Source organism: Canis aureus, chromosome 13, assembly GCF_053574225.1.
Source record: "Canis aureus isolate CA01 chromosome 13, VMU_Caureus_v.1.0, whole genome shotgun sequence".
Lineage (NCBI taxonomy): Eukaryota > Metazoa > Chordata > Mammalia > Carnivora > Canidae > Canis > Canis aureus.
The window spans coordinates 61167651-61191360 of NC_135623.1; the positions used below are offsets into that span (position 1 = coordinate 61167651).

Below are 23710 nucleotides of genomic sequence, written 5' to 3' on the forward strand. Positions count from 1 at the left end.
ATTTCACTTAACATTATACTCTCTAGCTCCACCCATGTTGTTGTAAATGGCAATTTCATACTTTTTATATTTGAATAATATTCCATGGTATGTATATGTGTATATTTATGTATATACCACATCTTCTTCATCTGTTCATCTATGGATAGACACTTGGGCTACCTCCATAATTTGGATATTGCAAACAATGCTGTAATAAACGTAGGAGGGGCATTAGTGTTTTTTTTTTTTTTTTTAATTTTAGGGTAAATACCTGGTACTGTAATTACTGGATCATAGGGTAGTTTTATTTTGATTTTTTGAGGAACCTCCATATTGTTTTCCTCAGTGGTGGCACCAGTTTGCATTCCCACTAAGAGTGTACAGCGTTCTTTTTTCTCTACATCCTCACCAACACTTGTTTATTGTGCTTTTGATTTTAGCCATTCTGACAAGTGTGAGATGATATCAAAATATGTTTTATTTTTATAAAATACTATTATAGTGATTATCAAAAAGAGGGTACCATTTTACATTCTTACCAGTTGCTTCACGTACTCCATAATATTTAATTTTCTTACCTTAGTGTAGATCTCTAGTATAATGTTGAATAGAATTGTTGAGAGATGGCTTATTCCTGATTCTAGGTAGAAATAACTGACCATTCATTATTGGATGTGGTAGTAGCTGTAGATTATTTGTAGATGTCTTAGTTGGGTTGAATAGATTCCATTTTCTTTCTAGTTGGCTAAGAGTTTTTTTTTTTTATCATGTATGATAAAATTTGATTGAATTTATTTAATTTGACTGAATTTTGATTGAATTTAAATTTGGTTGAATTATGCCAAATACTTCTTCTGCATGTATTTAAATATTTAGATGGGGTTTCTTCTTTATTTTGGTGAATTATATTGGTTGATTTCTAATATTTTTTTTTTCAATTTTTATTTATTTATGATAGTCACAGAGAGAGAGAGAGAGAGAGAGAGAGAGAGAGGCAGAGATATAGGCCGAGGGAGAAGCAGGCTCCATGCACCGGGAGCCCGATGTGGGATTCGATCCCGGGTCTCCAGGATCGCGCCCTGGGCCAAAGGCAGGCGCCAAACCGCTGCGCCACCCAGGGATCCCCTATATTGGTTGATTTCTAGATGTTACATGAGTTGTAAAAATTATTAGTGAAAAAATATGTTCATAATATTTCCTTATCCCTTTAATGTCTAGCTGTAGTGGTATCCCAGATTTTGTTCCTGATATTGTTAAATTGTGAATTCTATTCTTGATCATTCTAGCTAAAATCTTATCCATTTTATTAACATTTTCAAAATCTGTTTTCATTTATCTTTTCTATTTATTTCCTTTTTGTTGATTTTTAGCTCTTTATTAATTTTTCTTTTAATTAGTTTGGATTTAATTGGATATCTTTTTGATGCTTGAGGGAGGAACTCAGTTAACTGATTTTAGATCCTTTTTTCCTCTTCTAATATGAGCATTTAAAGTTATAAATTTCTGTATAAGCACTACTTCAGCCACAATTCAGAAATTTTAATATATTGTATTTTCATCTTCTTTCAGTTAAAAATATTTTCTGATTTCCCTTGTGATTTCTTCTTTGGCCCATGGATTCTGTTGATTTCCAAATATTTAGAGTTTTAATAAATACCTGAACATGACTTTACTTTTATTTTAATGATTTTTTTAAATTTTGTTAGAGAATATGATTTCAAACTTTTTGTTTGTTGACACTTTGTTTTTCTTATGGCCTAGATCAGCATGTCTCCTGGTAACCATACCATGTTCACTTGCAGAGTATATTTTTGTCATTGTTGGGTGTATTATTCTGTAAATATCAGGGGAGTCAGTTGGTTGATAGTACCATTGAAATTTTTTATGTCTTTTGCTAGTTATTTTTATAGCTATTGGTGAGAGAGATATTAGATATCTCCAACTATGTAGAATTATGCCTCAGGTATTTGGAAGCTCAGTTATTAAACCTATACATATTTATAATTTTATCTAAAAAGAAATCATATTACTTTAATGTATGATTTATTGTATCACACTACTTTAATAAAAATATATTCCATGCAAATAGAAACAAAACTGGAGTAGCTATACTTATATTAACAAAATAGACTTTAAAATAGAGACTATAATGAGACAAAGAAGGGTATCACGTAATGATAAAAGGGCCAATCCAGTAAGAGAATATAACGTTTGTAAATATTTATGCACCCAGCATAGGAGCACCTACATATATATAGCAAATATTCACAGACCTAAAGGGAGATAGACAGCAATGCATAATAGCAGGAGACTCTAATACCCCCATTTATACCAATGGATAGATTACCCAGACAGAAAATCAATAAATATCAGCCCTAAAGAGCATGTTAAAACATATGGACTTAACAGATATTTACAGAATATTCTATCTAAGAGCAATAGAATACATATTCTTTTCAAGTGTACGAAGAACATTTTCTAAGATAGATCATTGATAGGCTGAAAAACAAGTTTTAATAAATTTAAGAGGATTGAAATCACATCAATCAGTTCTTCAAACCACAATGGTATAAAACCAGAAATTATAAAGATTTCTTTATTTATTTGAGAGAGTGCCTGTGCACACATAAATGGGGGGAGGGGCAAAAGAGAGAAAGAATCTCAAGCAGGCTCCCCACTGAGGTCAAAGCCTAACGTGGGGCTGAATTCCATGATCCTGATCATGACCTGAGCTGAAACTAAGAGTTGGACACTTAACAGAGCCACTCAGGTGCCCCTGAAACTAGGAAGTAATTATACAAAGAAAACTACAAAATTCACACATCTCTAGAATTTAAACAACATGCAGCTGAACAACCAATGGGTCAAAAAAGAATCAAAAGAGAAACTAAAAAATACCTTGAGAAAAATGAAAATGTAACATATCAAAACTTACGGATGCAACAAATGCAGTTTTTTTTTTTAACAAATGCAGTTTTAAGAGGGAATTTCATAGTGATAAATACTTGCCACAAGAAACAAGAAAAATCACATATAAACAACCTAACTTTATACCTGCAGGAACTAGAAAAAGAAAAATGAAGTCCAAAGTTAAGTAGATAGAAGGAAAAGAAGATTGTAGTAGAAATAAGGGGAGACTAAAAAGACAATAGAAAAGATCAATGAAACTAAAAGCTGACTCTTTGAAAAGAAACAAAATTGACAAACCCTTAGCTAGAGTCACTGAGAAAGAAAGAGAGAAGACTCAATAAAATTAGGAAAGAAAAATGTTACAACTGATATCAGGAAACATAAAGAAAGGGTCATAAGAAACTACTAGGAACAATTACACACCAACAAATGGACATCCTAGAAGAAATGGATATACAGCCTACCAAGCACAAATCATGATGAAATAGCAAATTCAAACAGACTGATGACCAGAAAGGAGATTGAATCAGTAATCAGAAACCTCCTAAAAAGCAAAAGCTCTGGACCAGACAGCATCACTGGTATATTCTACCAAATATTTAAAGAAGGATTAATACCAATTTTTCTCAAACTCTTCCAAGACATAGAAGACAGGGGGAAACTCTTCCAAACATTTTACAAGGTCAACATTGCTCTGATACCAGAAATGCACAAAAATGCCACACTCAAAAAAGAAAACTAGAGACCAATATCCCTGATGAATATATGTGCAAAAATCACCAACAAAATATTAGCAAACCTAATTCAGGAGTACATTAAAAGATCATACACCATGGTCAAGTGGAATTTATTCCAGGGATGCCCAAATGGTTCAACATATATACTTCTGTCAGCATGATACACCACATTAACAAAATGAAAGACAAAACTCCTATGGTTATCTCAATAGATGCAGAAAAGGCATTTGACATATTTAACATCCATTTATGATTTTTTAAAAAATCTGTCAACAAAGTATATATAGAAAGAATGTACCTCAAAGTAATAAAAGCCATATGTGATAAGCGCACAGTCAACATTATACTCAACAGTGAAAAATTGAAAGCTTTTCTTCTAAGATCAGGAATAAGACAGGGATGTCCACTCTTTCTATTTTTATTTAACATAGTATTGGAAATCCTAGCTAGGGCCATTAGGCAAGAAAAAGAAATAAAAAGCATCTAAATTGGAAAGGAAGAATTAAAACTGTCGGTTATTCACAGATGACATGTTATGTACAGAAAACCCTGAAGACTCTATCAAAAAACAAAAACCTGCTAGAATTAATAAATGAATTCAGGAGAGTTGCAAGATGTAAAATCAACACATAAACATCTATTGTGTTTCTTTATACTAATTATGAAGTATCAAAAAATTAAGAAAATCCTATTTACAGTTGTATTAAGAAGCATAAAATATTTAGGAATAAATTAACCAAGGATGTGAAAGAGCTGTACATTGAAAATAAGTCATTAATGAAATAAACTGAAGACAATGCGAATGAATGGAAAGATATTCCATACCTATGGATTGGAAGATTAATATTGTTAAAATACCTTTAATACTCAAGCAATACACAAATTCAGTGGGATCTCTATCAAAATCCCAATAGTATTTTTCACAGAAATAGAATAATCCTAAAATTTGTACATAGCTACAAAAGATCCCAAGTAGCCAGAGAAGTCTTGAGAAAGAAAAACAAAGCTGGAAGTATCCACACTCCCTGATTTCAAACTATATGACAAAACTCTAGCAATTAAAACAGAATGGTATTGACATGAAGAATAGACATGCAGATTAATGAAACAGAATAAAGGGCCCAGAAATAAACCCATGTATATATGGTTGACTAATTTATGACAGATGAGCCAGGAATATGCAGTTGGGAAAGGACAGTCTCTTCAGTGGTGTTGGGAAAATTGGACAGTCACCTGCAAAAAAATGAAATTGAATCACTATTTTATACCATACACAAAAATTAACCCAAAATGGATTCAAGACTTGAGTGTAAGACCTGAAACCAGAAATCTCCTAGAAGAAAACAGGTGGTAAGCTCCTTGACATAGGTCTTCATGATGATTCTTTGAATCTGACATCAAAAGCAAAAGTAGCAAAAGCAAAAAAAAAAAAAAGTAGAACTCTATCAAACTAAAAAGCTGCACAGCAAAGGAAACCATCAGTAAAATGAAAAGATAACCTACTGAATTAGAGAAAGTAATTGCAAATCATATATCTGATAACAGGCTAATACCCAACATATACAAAAACTCAATAAATAGCAAACAAACAAAAATCCCCCAAAACAAAAAACAGGAAACCAAATCAAAACAAAACAGAAAAAAAAATCCAATTAAAAAATGTGGAAAAGACTTGAATAGACATCTTTCCAAGAAGACAGACAGAGGGCCAATTAATACATGAAAAGATGGTCAACATTCTCCCAATCTCATTTTGATTTATCTTTTCCATTGTTAGCAAACATAACAAACCTTTAGGTAAAGACTTTTGTCTTTAGCTACTTCTTTAAGTATGGAAGTAAGTATGCAAGTAATTGTGGAACTTCTATAAATTATATATTTCATAACATATAAATTATACATAAAATTCTCTTTCTCTGGTACATAAAACACTAACTGCTGCTAAAAAGGAATTTTTTAAAGTAATTTTTTAACAACTTTCAGTCATAAGTGTAAAAAGATTAATAATTTAGGTTACAACTCAGACCTCCAGCAAACCATACATACATACATACACATACATTTCTTTCTTGCATTCTTATCATCTGGAACAGGAGTTTTTCAGGAATCTCAAAAAGTGTTTCTGGATTCCCACATGATATTAATAATATTTTTCCCTTTAGTATCCTTTGATTAAGGCATTATGAAGTGATAATATCCTAATATAATTTAGTAGTACTTCTAAATGAATTTTTATTTCATTAATTATAATTCTACATATATGCATTTGATAAATAGTGTATCACTTAATGTGATAAAAATTATTTGGAGTTTAGACAGGTATGTGAACACTTGTAATGGCTTCTTGACCTCTGTTGAATTATGGCATTTATTACTGCATTAGCATTATACTCCTTAGCAACATCCTTACTGCTGCAAATGGCAAGATCTCAATTTTTTTTTTATGGCTAACATACATTATATGTATATACCACATCTTCTTTATCCATTCATCTATCGTTGGTGACTTGGTTTGCTTTCATATCTTGGCTATTGTAAATAATGCTGCCGTAAACTTAGGGGTGCATACATCTTTTGAAATTAGAATTTTCATTGTCTTTGGGTAGATACCCACTAGTGGAATTTCCTTCAATTGGTTTATAATTTATTAAAGGTCAGACAAAATTTCACTATGCATTATTGAACAGTGAAGTAATTTTATTTGAAGACTATATTAAGATAATGCTAGCTTTGACATTTGTGTAAAGAAATACCATTTGCTCAGATTCCTTTTTTTATTTTTTTAATTTTTTAATTTTTTATTTATTTATTTATTTAGATTCCTTTTTTTAAAAGAAAGATTTTATTTACTTGTTTAGAGAATAGGGGTTGGAGCAGAGAGAGAGGGAGACAAAGAAAACTGAAGCAGACTCCATGCTGAGTGTAGAGCCCAATAAGGGGCTCAATATCATGCCCCAAGATGGTGACCAGGGCTGAAATCAAGAGTCAGCCGTTTAACCGACTAAGCCACCTAGGTGCCCCATGATTTCTTATTTTGGGATAAAAAAATGGATTATTTCCTATTTTAATATGATTTCCTGAAGAGAAGGTATACAGTGATGTTCATATTATCCTCCTCCATAACTCATCTCCATTTCTATTCTTTCATCTTTGAGATGATAAAAATCTTAATAGAATTGAGATTGGTTTCTAATTTAATACCTGGAATTATAAATACCTCCTTTCTCTCCCCCCAAATCTATTAATGTCATATCCCTCCCTACAAAAGGCAGTCCCCTTCTCTGTTTCTTTGGTCTCCTTTCTCTGACACTCCAGCATCTTTTCCTCACAAAGTTTTCTGCATTTTCAGCATGACCTCCATCTGCACGATATTGGCTAATCTTTCCTTTTACAGAATTCTCCAATGCATTGTGCTGTGTCATAGTCGTTAGTTGTGTTTCTTAGCCTTTATCTTATCTAACCTAACTCAGTATTTTCATGCCAAAGTCATTATCTTTTCTAAGTCTCTTCTTCCTGTCTTTTATGGGTACTTTTCTAGTTATTCTTTCAGAAAATTATCTCAATCTTTTCCTCCTTCCTTCAATCAATAACCAAGTCTTTTAAAATATTCTCTTCAAAATCCTTTCCTATCAACTCCATTCTTCTTTTCTTCATGCTTTGTTTCTGCAACTGCTATTTTTCCCTTTCTTAGTGTGTTTTGTACATCCTCACCAGAGTAATGTTATTCAACATTCTGTTGATAATGACACTTATCTTCCCTCAACTTACAGTTTCTTAATATTTTCTGCCAAGTATCGTAGATTCATTGTAGGGCCTTTAGGATCGTCTGTAATATGACATTATTCTTCATTGTCTTATAAAGTTTCTAATATATAAGGAAAAATTCAGATATACTACTGAGTTCGATATGTTCTGTGCTATTGATGAATGTGAAATGCTATGGAAACATTGAGAATAGTGTGTCAACAGAGTCTGTCTCAAGGAATTAAGTAAGGCTGGTTTTTGATTGATAGTTTGACAGATAATAATTGACCAAGAATAGAAAAATTGACTTGGAAATATGATTTGCCAAATATGCCCATAGGTATAATTAACTATAATTTCAGGCAATGAAAGTGATAAGACCTTGGATTTTAATGCTATTTTCCACTTCCAGGTTAGAAACATTAAGACCTATATTAACTTTTAAAATATAATCCTATTAATTAGTTCTTAGTTTTCCTCAAGACTAAGGGTAATTAGTTTAATAGTAAATCAGATGCTTGTTGAGTCTTTATATTCTGTTTCCATCTGCTAGAAACCTTTCTTTCTAGTGGAGAATCTTGTAACTCTTGAATAGTTGCCAAAAAAACAAACCAACAACTCTATTTCAGGAGCCTCTGAATGCAACTGATGGAACATATTTTTCAGTATTTTCACTTTTTATTAATACTAATGTAGTACTTACCATATTCCCAAAACAAAAGAGAGCCACATACATCTTTATTAGGATAACATATTCATTAATTCTCAAGAATTAATGGTCAAATCTAAGAATAAGAGTGCACTTGTCCCCATAAATGAAATGGACTCACAGAGGCAAGGCACACCTGCTTCCTACATGGCTTAAAGTACATCTCCCTTGACATCATATAAGATTTTTTTCTGAACTTGTGTGTTACTGGCAGTCAGTGCCAGAGGGTCATGTTTGCCTATCCCCTCTTCTGAAAATATGAAGGAAGGAAGAAAGAGACAAAGGGAAAGGTTGGGAGTGTGGCAGGTGGAAAGAAGAGGAGGGATATACACTAATGCAGTTTTCCTTTGGGATTTTATAATTATTTGACTTAAATTGGTATATAACTAGTTAACTTTCCACAAATGGTTAATATTACATATAGCAGAATATTCTTCTTTCCTTGAAAAGCTGAAATCACTTGTTTCCCCTGAAATAATCAGGGATCCTCTATCTTTGTCTTTTCTATTAGATTTTTTTTAAATTGTGAGCCTTATCAGAAAATTGCTTTATATGTTCTATTCTTGCTCAGTTCTTCATAGGGTAAAATTCAGTTCCATAACTATCTAAAATAAAGCTGAAAAATGAAATAACTCTCAGTAGAGAGCTTTGTGGCTTTCTCTGAGATAGCACAAAATAGTTTTAGACATCTATAATATTTAAACCAGGTCTAAATGGTGTTTTTACACCTTGGTTTAGATTTCTATTTACTTTTAAGTATCAAATATTTACAAATGCCTCCCACTGCATTCACTCACCAATCCTTACCTAAAAAGTATGTTGGTATCATTTTTTCTACTCTTTGAGCTTGGAAGAGCCTTGACGAGCATTGGGACTTAGTAGAGAGGGATATTGTCAAAAAGTAGTGTTTGCAGAACATTTCATGGGGGCAAAAAGCAGCCCTAACTTCCGTTTCCGTTTCTGTAGGTATCTTCTCAGTACTCAGCTTGGCCTCTGAGTGTACAACCCTTGCTGCTGAACTTCCCAAAGTATCCTACGTGAAGGCTCTTGATGTGTGGCTCATTGCGTGTCTTCTCTTCGGGTTTGCTTCACTGGTGGAATATGCTGTCGTCCAGGTGATGTTGAATAACCCCAAAAGAGTTGAAGCAGAAAAAGCCCGAATTGCTAAGGCTGAGCAAGCAGACGGGAAAGGTGGAAATGCTGCTAAAAAGAATACTGTGAATGGTACAGGGACTCCGGTTCACATTAGCACTTTACAGGTAAGAATGAAACCAGCTGGAGAAATTATTTCCCTCATCCTCTCTGCAGTAACAGGAGAAATACTTTTCCGTGGTGTGCAGGTTTGATAGAATTGGTGTTCACTCCAGATGGAAAGGAAGTACACGCAGCATACTTTCTGGAAAGGAAATAAAAAATACTAGGTCAAATACTAATTAAGAAAAGGAACCAACACCTTATTAAATTTCTAGAAGACTTTTCAAGGAGTTTAATGATACACTTCTGCTTTGCTGGCTACCACTGAATGTGGAGACCTTGCCAAAGCTATAGACCTTCCTCCTGTTTCTTACTTAATAAGTTGTTACTGAAATGCCAGAGGATTGCTGGAAGCACAGACCTTCTGCCAACATGGAAGACCTCAGGAAGCCTGTGCTCTTGATAAAACCCCCTACCTGCTCCCTATCAAGTTAGAAAGCTTCACACAGAATATGTCAGACACACTACATATTTGTTACATTCCTGGCCCATAAGGAAACTACACCCATAGTGTGCCCAGTGGTGAGTACCTATAGAAGGATTGCACCTGGCCTTATCACTTGATCGTAGGTCTAAGAATAAAAGGCAGTGCCTTTAGATTCTGATAAATTCTGGAGCAATGGGCTGTTTCATGGATTAAGGATAGGTGTCCACTTACCCTGATATACCACTGATTGATGCCTTCTATTTGGGAAGACCAGTAAACCACAGGACCATTTCCTTTGAGCTTAGCATGGCGAATTCCATAAGAGACTAATAGGTTCATACCACCCTACAACCTTGAAAATCTTGCCTCCTCTGCCTTTACTATTGCCCCATTAATATAGGGCCATTAGTCTATTAGTTTGTTAACTACCACCATGTGCCTTACCTAGAATTACACAAGTATGCCGCTTATGTATTTTTAAATACAAAAGCAGGAAACCCATTTTTGTATGGTACTGCCTGAAGCTACATATTTTTAGAAAAACTTACTATTTTTGTCTTGTTAAGTCATTAAACTCATTTTTTCATCTGTAGCCAGGACTCTGCAATGTTAGTTGCTACCTTGTGGGAGGGTTCTTCAGGCCTTACAACTCTTGCATACCCTAACTCCCTTTATGAAGAATAAGTATAAAATTTTCATTAATGCAGAGCTATCATGACCTTAGAGAAGTCATATATTTGGCGTATCTTTTTCCATCCTTTTCCATCCAGCATGTCTATATCATTATATTTGAAGTGAATTTCTTATAGACAATATATATTTGATTATGACTTTTAAACTGCTCCACCACTCTCATGTTTTAATTGGTATGTTTAGATCATTTAAATTTTAATGTAAGTATTGCTATGTTAGGGCTTCAGCCTAAAATCAGTTTTATGTTTTGACTTCTTTTCCAAGTGTTTTTCTGTGTCTGTCTTATTTAGTGGTTGTTCTAAGTATTAATTACATGTACATAACTTCTTACAGTCTACTGGTATCTTTATTTTTACCAGTTTGTGTGATGTGTAGAAACATTACATTCTTTAGCATCCTTTTAACTTTCTGTTTATGATAGAGTTGTAAATATTTCTTAGAACCTAAGCAGAAAGTATTATACTTCTTGTTTTACTATCAAACATAGTTTAGAAAACTGAGAGGGAAAAGGAAAGCTTATTGTATTTATGCCCATTTTTGCTTACCGTGTTCTTGCTTTTATTTTGATATGTCTTTCATTGTTTTCTTTACTTTTAGAGAATTTATCCATTATAAAAATGGATAATGGATAATAATGATAATAAATTATTCTGGTTTTCCTTCATCTGAGGAAGTATTGATTTCCCCCTTGTTTCTGAAGGATATTTTCACTACGTATAGGATTCTGGATTGACAGTTCTTTTAGCACATTAGAAATACTGTGCTGCACTCTTCTGGCTCCCTATGGCTTCTGAGAGGAACCCGTCATGTGTGTTGCTTTTCCCCTGAGGGTTGACTGTCATTTTTCTCTGGCCACCTTCAAGACTTCTTTTGTTCTTTATTATTCAGAAGTTAAATTCTATGTTCTGGTGTAAATTTCTTTGGATTTATCTTGTTTGGGATTTGTTCAGCTTGTTAAAAATGTAGGTTTAGGGCAGCCCGGGTGGCTCAGAGGTTTAGCGCCACCTTCAGCCCAAGGCCTGATCCTGGAGACCCGGGATCGAGTCCCACATCGGGCTCCCTGCATGGAGCCTGCTTCTCCCTCTGCCTGTGTCTCTGCCTCTCTCTCTCTCTGTGTCTCTCATGAATAAATAAATAAAATGTTTTTTTAAAAATGTAGGCTTAAAGGGACACTTGGGTGGCTCAGTCAGTTAAGTGTCTGCCTTTAGCTCAGGTCATGATCCCAGCCTCCTGGCATTGAGCCCTGACTCAGGCTCCCTGCTCACCAGGAAGTCAGCTTCTATCTCTGCCCCCACTCCTGCTTGTGTGTACCCTCTTTCTCAAATGAATAAACAAATTCTTAAAAAAAAATTAAATACAGACTTATGTTTATTGGCAAATTTGGAAAGTTTTCAGCCATTATTTTCTTGAATGCATTTTCAGATCTGTCTTCTTTCTCCTGTCTTTCTGAGACTCTGGTGATACAACTCTTAGATCCTTTGTTACGCTCCCATGGATCCCTGGATCCCTGAGGCTTTTCATTTTTTCTAGTTCATTTTCTCTGTTTTGTTAAGATTGGATAATTTCTTTGATTGTATCTTAAAAAAAAAAGAATTTATTTATTTATTCATGAGACACACAGAGAATTTATTTATTTATTCATGAGACACACAGAGAGAGGCAGAGACACAGGCAGAGGGAGAAGCAGGCTCCCTCCAGGGAGCCTGATATGTGACTTGATCCCGGGATCAAGCCCTGAGACAAAGGCAGACACTCAACTACTGAGCCACCCAGGGATCCCCCGTTATATCTTTTAATTCACTGATTCTTTCCTTTGCCCCTCCCATTTTTCTGTTGCGCTCACCCACTGAGATTTATATTTTGCTTGAAATGTGTTTTTCAGTTATAAAACTTCTCTGTGGTTTTTCTTTTTTCCTGAGATTTTTTTTTTTTTTTTGGTATTTCTTTGCTCAGGTTTTCTATTTTTCAAAGGTTTCAAACAAATGTTCAAAACACCTGACTGAAACATTTTTTGTCATCCATGTTTTAAGGCCTTTCTCAGATAATTCTAATGTATTTTTCATCTGGTGTTGGTATCTACTGACCATATTTTTTAAAAATTCAATTTGAGATCTTCTCTGTTTGGTTTTTTTTTAAGATTTTATTTATTTATTCATGAGAGACACACACAGAGACAGAGGGGAGGGGGGGCAGAGACACAGGCAGAGGGAGGAGAAGCAGGCTCCATGCAGAGAGCCCAATGTGGGACTTGATCCCGGAACCCCAGGATCACGCCCTGGGCTGAAGGCAGGCACTAAACTGTTGAGCCACCCAGGGATCCCCAGCTACCCAGGATCCACAAGCCACCCAGGGATCCCCTCTGGTTCTTTGTATGATGAGTGATTTTCTTTTGAGACCTGAACATTGTCATGTTATTTTATAAGACTCTGGATCTTGTTTAAACTTTGTTTTAGCTGGCTTTCTCTGACTGTGCCCTTTCAGGAGAAGGAAGGGTGCTGCATCATCAGTATTTCCAGTGGAAGAAGTCCGGATCCTCACACAGTGAGGTTAGGGGCTCTTCAGTACTGCAGGGTGGGATTGAGGGTTTTTAATTCCCCATTGGTCTCCACTGATACTGCAGCGGGGGTGTCCTCATTATCACTTTGTGGTAATAAATGTCCTGCCTCCTATGACATCATTCCCAGTGTGGAAGAGGGGAAGCAGTTTGTTTCTGCTGGGTGGGCAGAGCAGGGCCTTGTTAATGCTCTATGGAGATGGAAGTCCTAGTTCCCTATTTGGCCTTCTCTGATACCACTGCAGTGAGAGTATTGGGTATTTTGTTACAGCTTCTTAAAGGGAGAAGTCTAGTTTCCCACTTTGCTGGCATGGTGAGGATGGGGTGACATTTTCTGTGTGTGGTGTTAGACTCAGTAGAGAGATTATTGCCTAAAAGCCATTTGTCTTGCTAAGCTGCTTTTTCTTTTGTCCTTTGGATAGAAGAAGCAAACTTTTTTGGGGCTATTTTTATCTGCACCCCTTGGCATTTTAATTTCAACTCCTTCAGCTCCAAATCTGGGATATATGAAACAAAAAACACACACAGGAACTCATCACCATGTTGTTCCATGGGTCTTTAGGTCCCCAGCTGATCCCCATTTACATCTCCCAGTCTTTTATCAGTTTATTTTTCCAGCCTACTAATCTACCCACTAACTTATACCCTAGCTAAGTGTTCTGGAGACAAAGAAAAGAAGTTCTATAGAATAGGTGCTTAGTTACTTTAAATATGGAAGAGATTTTCAGAGTACTATAGAATATATCAAGATTATTTATGAAAATAGATACAAAAGATAAATAGGATCTAGAACATTGGACTGAATTATGTTATTTTTTATTGCACAATATTGTATTAGTTTCAGGTGTACGTAATGTGATTTGTTATTTATGTACACTAGGATATGGTCGGCACAATAAGAGTAGTCACCATCTGTCATCATATAAAACTGTTGTAAAATTATTGACTATATTCCCTGTGCTATAATTTACATCCTATGTCTTACTTATTTTATAAATGTAAGATTGTACCTTTTAATTCCTTTCACTGATTTTATCCATCCCCCTTCCCCATCCCTCCAACAACTACTAGTTTGTTCTCTGTATCTATGAGTCTGTTTCTGTTTCATTTTGTTTGATTCCACATGTAAGGGAAATCATACAGTATTTATTTTTCTCTGTCTGAATTTTTAAATTTAACATAATACTCTTACATATGGAGTTGTTGTAGATTTGTTCTGTCCATGGGAGGGATGAGATCAGGATCTTCCTATGCCATCTTGAGCTCTCCCCAGAATTATGTTATTTTAAATTTAGCTTTCAGGTGTTAAAATAATCACCCAGTGAAGAAAAGTTCAACATATTTAAGAACTCCTATATTTTAATTCTCTGTGTTTGGGGTTGCTAGTAGAAGCACATGTGTCTGGAGTCTGAAACTGTTACATTTTGCAACAAAAGTCATAAAGTGATGCTTAGGGAGTTTAAAAGTCCACCAGAAATAAATCTCCAGAAACAAATGTAATTTACTCTTAATGCTTACAGGCCAAATGCAATCTCTACAATGAGCATTGTACCTACGTAATAGTACAGAATATATCCTGAGATATACTTCAAAGCAAGAATGAGTAAAAAAATAACTTATCTTAATGTATCCATCAAACTTACAGCCAATGTGTAATCTGATCAATTCATAAGTCTGTTACACATTGACATAAAAGAATATTAAAAAAGAAATTTAAAAACTTGTTGCCTTTTTAATTTAGTGGTTTTGCTGTGAAAAATATATGTTTGGTTTCAAAATGCATTTGCCCCAGTATATTTTGCTTTCAAAACACAAACTCTTGCTAAGTCATTTCAATGAAATTTTTTTTGAAACCCAAGTTCAGCTGCTTGTCACTTGAAAGGCAATACTCAAGAGACAAGTGTTGGTTGGAAAAGAAAGATTGCTTTATTTAGGAGGCCGGCAATCTGGAGAGACAGATGATTGGTGTCCGACCAAGGACCATCTCCCAAGTTTCCAGGGTAAGGAGTGGGGCTTTTATTTATTTATTTTAAGATTGTATTTATTTATTTATGAGAGACACACAGAGAGAGAGAGAGAGAGAGAGAGAGAGAGAGAGAGAGAGGCAGAGACACAGGCAGAGAGAAGCAGGCTCCATGCAGGGAGCCCGATGTGGGACTCGATCCCGGGACTCCAGGATCACTTCCTGGGCTGCAGGCAGCACTGAACCACCGAGCCATCTGGGCTGCCCAGGAGTGGGGCTTTTAAAGGGGAAATTTAGGGTAGGAGATTATATACATATTGATGAAAAGGGCAAAGAAACTTATGACTATTCATGAGGAAAGGTGGAACACACACATTGAGCAAGTGTATATGTAGCATACATCTCCTGTTCACTTTGGGGTGGTGACTTAACACCAGAAGGAAGCAAAATTCAGCCTCTGACATCAGGAGGTTATCTCGGGACAAGAAGGGCCTATGGACATGCTCCGAGAGCTGGTGTAAACTGGAATGGGGTCTCAGGCTTATTATCTCTGTTAAGGAATGCAGAGCCTTGCTTGTTCATAGGCTGGCACCATATCAGTTGACCTTGAGTTCAGGCTTCTGCAGAAACAGCTAAAGTGGGTTTGTTAGTGGGTCTGAAAAGACACAATAGTTGATTAGGGAGAAACAATTCTCTGAAAAACAAGCTTTACACTTTCCGCTAGTTTCAACTGCATTAACCCTGTGGGGGATGGTTTCAAAATGATACGTCATTTATTTTTAGGCAGAATAGCAATAGTAATTAATGGAAGCACAATGAAATTTGGATTATTGGAAATTCTCATTGCTGATTTTTAAAATAATGCTGTGTTTGCAAAGGAAAGGAATTATTTTAAAAAGTGTAAGAAATGGGGATCCCTGGGTGCTCAGCGGTTTAGCACCTGGCTTTGACCCAGGGTGTGATCGAGTCCCACATCGGGCTCCCTGCATGGAGCCTGCTTCTCCCTCTGCCTGTGTCTCTGCCCCCCCCCCCCATGTCTATTATGAATAAATAAATAAAATCTTAAAAAAAGTGTAAGAAATAAGAAACATCAATGATAATGTAACCTAGCTTTTAGCATGTTTTTATAATTTTGCCTGCATTCATAAATCTGTCATCATACATATATAATTATCTAAGTTATTATACCCAGTCCTTCCTCAACCATTACAGTATTTTGTTTACTAATTTGTTTGTTTACTTGTACAATTCCTTTTTTTTTTTTAATTCAACAAAAATGTGAAGACCTACTGTTGTTAATATCATTCTGTTCCCAATGCCTAGTATGTGCTGTGCGCTATTCACAAGGAAGGTCTTGCGAATAAAAGATAAAATAGTGTCATTGCCTTTGGATTTTTACAAGTTAAAAAAATACAACCTGCTGTTCATGCTTGAATGAGATAGTTGTTTCCTATGGTAACGACCGGTTTTTAAAAACAAGAAATGACTTAAATTTGGTAAACTATGTAGAGATTATTCCCTTCTGAATCTATTTTTATCATCTGCAGGAGATACCATTATTCCCATGAAATTATACGTAAGTCTGCTGGTTAAGAAATCTTGTATAAGGTGATTTGCTTTTCAATGTGTGACGCAAACTGAAAAGGACCACGGAAAGTTCTTAAAGTTCTAACTTGAAGCATTAGGAAGTTCTTAGCCACATCATTTTTTATTCTTGACAGTTTCATTATCATACTACCTCATTTTTGCTGCCAGTAATTTTCAGGAGTGACAAGTTTATATGATGAAAGCAAATGAGACACATATTTACGTGAGGAAAAATTGAGAAATTATAAATTGGAGGTTAATAAAACCAAGATCACTTTTAAGAATATGTTACATAGGGTTACTCTCTTATTTATAAGGAGTTTATTGAATCCCTCTTGATGTGATATTATAATTACTCAAAATAGTATTACACTGTAAACACTTTTCTACTTTTATGTACATATTTGATATAATTATGTGTAGAGAGTATTAACTAAAAAAAAATTATGTTTGTGTATGATCTCCAATGAACGGATAAAGGTGAGACCAGCCAACTAGTTAATGAATCATGACCTATTTCAGGAACCTGAGGACTTCTTATTTCTTATTTAGTTGTGCCACATAATCAAAAGATATTTCTATAGTAGAGGTCCTCTCCTTCAGTATATACACACACAGGTCTACTTTTTTCTTTTTTTTTTTTCTTTTTTTTTTTTTTTTAGTGTTTGAATTTTTTTTTAATTTATTTTTTATTGGTGTTCAATTTACTAACATACAGAATAACACCCAGTGCCCGTCACCCATTCACTCCCACCCCCCGCCCTCCTCCCCTTCTACCACCCCTAGTTCATTTCCCAGAGTTAGAATTTTCAAATACATTTTCTAGGTGAGGTTTTATTTAATAAGTTACATGTTTGAATATTTAGTACGACCAAGTTGAAGCTCTTTGCAGTACTTCTCTGTTATTCCTTTAACATTGAAGAAATTATTCCTCTTTAACAGACATGTGTACTATATTTAAATAATCTCTCTGAATAAATATGACATCCTAAATCTACATTTTGAATTAACTGTGTAGATAAATTCTAAAATCATTAAAATTGCTAGCAGAATCTCGAAATATGATATGTTTTTGTAAATAAAACAGATTAGAAAATTTGAAGTATTTATGTGTGACTTAGATTATAATACCATATAAATTTTATTAACTTGTTTATTTATTTATAGCTTTTATTTATTTATTCATGAGAGACTCACAGAGAGAGGCAGAGACATAGGCAGAGGGAGAAGCAGGTTCCCTGCCAGAAGCCCAATGCAGGACTCAACCCCGGACCCCGGGATCACGCCCTGAGCTGAAGGCAGATGGTCAACCCCTGATCCACAGGAGTCCCTGATAAGTGGATTTTAAAGTACAGTTAGTAAATCTAAACCTTTTAAAGTAGAGAATTCTAAAGGGAGAAAGTGAAACTGGAATATCCACAGAGTCCCAGATTGTAAAGATTGCTCTGAGACCCTGAGGATAATGCAAACATTTGATATGTAGAGTCTGTTCTCAACTTCTATTCCAATCAAGGTAGCAATTTTACTCTTTACAAAAGTTCACTATATACTAAGTTCTCAAATAGCACTGGAAAATTAGAGCTTTAAACGTGCTCTTCTTTCTGGTGCACTTACAAGGAAGGTGTGAGAATGTAAATGTGAGTCTCTGTGTGTGTGTGTGTGTGTGTGTGCATGATGGTACGTTTAAATGACAGATTGCTGGGGGATTTACGTAGTATAAAGTATATGCAAATAAAGTCAACAGTTGTACAGAAATAACATTCCCAGTACGTGTTCATAATTGGAAAAAACTGGAAATTACCTACAGGTATTATGACAGGAGATGCATAACACATTTTAGTTTGTTTTTTTCACTTAGTATATCTTAATTATATGTACTGTCCACCTCTAAACACTGCCATCTGGCTCTTGCCCAAAGAATGTGACTCAGTGTTTGTCCAGATAGAGGGTAGAGTCCTGCTACCCGTACTGCTGGGAAATAATGTATTTAACTTTTTATTAGCCCCCACCCCCATAATCTGGTAAAGGTAAACAGAATCTATATAACTAGTCATCGTATTATAGTAATAAGCCAAAAACTAGAGTAGCTATAGTATAATAGTATATAATGATAGATTTCCTTTTTCAGTAAAAGCAGTAAAAATAATGGAGATTCCAAAGGTGAATCACAGAACTCAGGAGTAAAAACCATAGGAAATTAAGCAGTAGAATCAAGAGTTTACCCTTCAGAGGACTTTTGTAATATCAGTGCTATCTTAAAACATTGGGGTTAAGGGCAGCCCGGGTGGCTCAGCCGTTTAGCGCTACTTTCAGTCCAGGGCCTAATCCTGGAGACCAGGGATCGAGTCCCATGTCGGGCTCCCTGCATGGAGCCTGCTTCTCCCTCTGCCTGTGTCTCTGCCTCTCTCTGTGTGTCTCTATGAATAAATAAAATCTTTATTAAAAAAAAAATTGGGGTTAGCATCTCTTGTTTCTGAGAGCATTCCTGATCTCTAGAGAGAGGTCAATGGAAAATAATTATTTTGTATATTATAGGGACTGGATTCAAATTTAATAATTCAGGTATTATCAACTGAATAATCTCTGTGACATATGATCTGGCTGAAATATACACGATTTCTTGGATTCTCTGTGTATGGTTGGCTACGCCACTTTAGTCAACAAATTAGGAATGAATGAATGCCTTTCACCAGTATATCTTTGGTTCATGATCATTGTGGCCATGTTTTGGTTCTTACTTGTGGGTCCATTTTGGAGTTTGTCTCATTGAAGAGATAAATGTTGCAGTCCTTTGTAAACCACCCTCTTTGCAAATAGAATCCATGGGGAAGTCAAAGGTTAGAAGTAGCAGAAGGTTTCTGCAATCCCTGTATTGTGGTAATATGGTCTGTGTCATGGTTAAATATTGCTTATTGGTATTTCAGCTGAGAACTCTCACAAGCCTGGGAGCACCTAAGATAAATGTTGATTTGTGCTTTGATCTCTTGACATAAATTAACCTATCAAAAGTTTATCCCATGACATAAGCCTTGTTATATGGGCAACATTTTAGAGCCCTTAAATGTTCAGGTAATCTGATGGCCTAATCAGTTACTATTAAATCTTTTTGTCAAACAGAAATAATAGTCAACTGATTAAACCATCAGATTTTAAAAATATCCTTTTGAAGAGATATTTTATGAATAGAAAAATTCTAAATGTACTCTGTCCTTAACTTTCATTCTCAGGTTGGAGAGACGAGATGCAAAAAGGTTTGCACTTCTAAGTCTGACCTGAGGTCTAATGACTTCAGCATCGTTGGAAGCTTACCAAGAGATTTTGAATTATCTAATTATGACTGCTATGGAAAACCTATTGAAGTCAACAATGGGCTTGGGAAATCTCAGGCAAAGAACAACAAGAAGCCGCCTCCTGCCAAACCTGTTATTCCAACAGCAGCAAAGCGAATTGATCTTTATGCAAGAGCATTGTTTCCTTTCTGCTTCTTGTTTTTCAATGTTATATATTGGTCTATATATTTATGATAAATCTTTTTCATTTGTGTAAAATAAAATGCCATTTCATTGTGACCAACCTCATTCATAAATGCCAATCTGAAGAATTTTGCATTTTCATAGCAATATATTGCATTTTGGATGCCATTTGATTGTATAAAAATGTGGCACCTTACTTTTGAATGGCAGCATGATCTTGTTACTTCTGTGCTCTACTAATGATGTATATATGTATAGCAAACATACTGCTTTAGGAATAAATGAAGGATAACCATACTACATAAAATAAAATCCAAACAGTTCTCTTCAGTTAGTGTAAATTGCAAATACTTCAGAAAATTCTGATAACAAAATGATGTGCACGCTGGATCCTGTTATGATCACCCTTCTAATGTATGTAGTATTTCAAATTTACTTCCTTGTAACTTTCAGAGAAAGCCATCTTGTATAATTTTAGATGGTATTATCACAGATTAAGCAAAATTATATTACATATTGTTTAAACTTTGTAAGTAGAAATATATCAGCTATAATTATGTGGGCTCTGTGGAGAAATAAAGTTCAAAAAATTACTAATTTGTAAAATCAGCTCATTTTAAAGTGTGCCTGTGTTGTCAAAATGCCAGCTTATGAAACACGGTAATCGTTTTTGAAACAGAGGGAAATCTAGATTTACATAAATTCATACTGAATTTCTGATGGAAATAAAAAGATAGATACATTGATTAAGTATTTCTGACAAAAGAAATTCTATTAAACCCACCTTAAAGCGTTAATATATTTTCATGGATTTCATTTTGTTGATACAGAATATATAAAATCGTGCCTTAAAGAGTCATAAATATTTTAAATCGGAATATAATAATGGATATGTAATTTCACGTAATTCTTAAGAAACCAAGAGGAAAATACCCTGTTACTGGAAGTAACTCGAATTTGGGGGAAAAAATCATTGGAGGATTTTAACTTCTTTATTAAAATGCTTACATATTTTTTAGGTAAAATTAAATTTCTTTTTCCGAATTCATTTCTTTTTTTATTTGAATACTTTTTGGATTTTTTATAAAACATTTAAAGTTTAAGTATGTAACATCTGTTTATGTTAGGTCTCACTGCTAGTGGTATTTTCTCTCTTACTAAAAGTCTAGACTACTTAGATTTATTTACTTTGACCTTGTTTCAACCTGAAAATAGGCACTTTCTGGTCTATAAGTCTCCCATTTTCTAGTGATATGAATCCAGTGTACCTTTTTATTTCTCCATAGCTGGAATTGGAATTATCCATAACTCATATAACACAAACATAAGATCAAGTGAGTATATTTACATTATTTGGAGAGTTTTGTTGCAGCTGAGAGTTTATATGGTCAATTCAATAATAAAATGTGTTTAAATATTGTTTATGCAAGTTGCTATGTGTAATTCAATGCTATTTTATTAAAGACTTTAATTTTTAAAAGATTTTCACTGATTACCAAATTTTTAAAAAATAGGATGTAATCTAACCTCTGTAGTCCTTCAGCACCCCCTAGTTGTAAAAGCTCAGCCATCTGAATAGTTTTAAAATGCCACAACTAACCCTATGATGGACTTGAATATCCTACAAGGACCCAAGGCAGTAACATTTTAATGGTACTGTGCTAGGAAAAAAATGCCTTGAGCAGGACTTAAACTATTTACACTTTTTACTTCTAAAAATTATATTTGCTTATTGTATGTTTTCTATATTCTTGCAAATTTCATTCATATTCAGGAGTTTGATTCAGATACAGAGTTTTAAGTGGGAAATGTACCAAATGGAAGACAGGTTTCATTAAGCAAGAATTCATTTATTTAAAAAAAATGTGAATGAGTTCCTTTCTGTAATATAATATTGTAGCCTCTTAAGATCAATTTTAATACCCAACTATAAATATATAGCTATTCCAGGATTAAGTGAGTTCTAGAACTTCAAATGGAACATTAGATCGTGATCATAACAAAGAAGTATAATTCATGTCCACTTATGGTTGTTTTATAATTGTTATCTCGAAGATTTAGTCACTTAAACCCAGAGTGTTCTGGTCTGTGTTTCTAAATATTATGTCTTTCTGGGAGACTTGCAGTGTATCTACCTGGATATCCTATCTCAGATTCAGTGTCTCCAAAATAAAAATTATCTTCTCCTCACAAATCAGTAGGTTTTTTTTATTCCCTTTTCTTGTTAAAGCCGTGACTACTGTAGTCCACCATATTAAACCTTCCTTCCTTCTCTCACTCTATACCCTTTCAAGAATATAAGTGTAGAGAGTCTCCCTCTCACCCCTACCACCTGTCCTATTTCTGCTGACACACCCCTAATTCAGTGCCTTTGCCCATTCTTTTCTTTTTTAAAGATTTTATTTACTTATTTGAGAGAGAATGAGCAGAGGGATATGGAGAAGCAGAATCCTCACTGAGCAGTGAGACCAACATGGGGCTCGATCCCAGGAATCTGGGATCATGACCTAAGCTGAAGACAGACAACCAACTGAGCCACCCAGGCCCCAACACTTTCCCATTGTTTAACAGATTTCTGCAGCAGTTTTTAATATCACTCTACTATAACTCAGCTGATGATGATAATGATGATTTTTGTTAGGCAAATTCCATACCCAACATGGGGCTTGAACTTCAACCTTGAAATTAAGGGTTGCATGCTGCACAGACTGAGCCAACCAGGTGCCCCAACTCAGTTTATTTCTGAACCAATTGTGGGATATTCATTTTGTAATTATTCAAGTAAGATATGAATACCTTGATGTATTAGAAAGCAAGATGTATTTAGCATGAACACTGAAAGTTGTTGCCATGGCCTTCTTCCTTCAAGCTCTTCTCTCTTCCCCAGAGGTCATCACCTAACTCCAGGCATTTACAACTCTATCCAGTTTTTAAATATAAAAGATAATGTAGTACAATGGGATTTAATATAAGGGGGATTTTACCATATGTATAGTTTTCCAATTTCTTTATTTTTCATTTAATGTGTCTTGGAGATCTTTCTGTGTGAGGACAAATTGGACATTCATAAATCTATCCTCTGTCTCCTATTATTCCGTATCATGAATGTGCCTGAATATAGCTTCTTCTTAAGCAGAAATTTTGATTGTTTTACTTTTCGAATACAAAATAGTATTGCAATAAATATCTTTGTGCATATATGAGTATACTTCCATGAGACAGATTGCAGAGGTGGAGTTACCGAGTTAAAAGATGTATACATTTTAAATTTGAGGGTGTTCTCCTAGATTTCCCTCCAAAAAGCTACTAATGTTAGTTTTCATCATGATACACCCAAACTCTCACAACCTAGTCATCTCTTAACCTACTTTATGTCATTGATATACCACTTTTATTTTTTAAAAGCGTTCTTGAAGTTGCTTCAGACTTTTAGATAACTTGTGAAAATACTCCAAAGAATTTCTGTTTACCATTTATCCAGATTCCCTAAATGTTAATTTTATCATACTTAACTTTATCCCCCCCCCCACTGTGTATGTGTGTATGTGTGTGTGTGCACTTGAGACATTTTTTCTTCTGAAACATTTAAAATAAAGCTGCAGATATGATGTCCCTTTACCTCTACACACTTTAGTGTCTGTTTACTAAACAAGGACATGGTATCACAGTAGTATCAG

At 34.7% G+C, this 23710-nt stretch overlaps 1 protein-coding gene across 4 annotated transcripts in view; it reads left to right on the top strand.

Moving 5' to 3' along the window:
• Positions 1-22227, top strand: part of GLRB (glycine receptor beta) — a 93280-nt gene extending 71053 nt beyond the window's left edge. For all 4 annotated transcript variants that reach the window (XM_077846492.1, XM_077846495.1, XM_077846494.1 and 1 more), the window contains 2 exons: positions 9049-9341; positions 19788-22227. In XM_077846492.1, coding sequence (XP_077702618.1) covers positions 9049-9341; positions 19788-20084 — 590 coding nt within the window. In that variant the 3' untranslated portion in view covers positions 20085-22227. The remainder of the gene's footprint in view (positions 1-9048; positions 9342-19787) is intronic.
• Positions 22228-23710: the final 1483 nt, after the last annotated feature.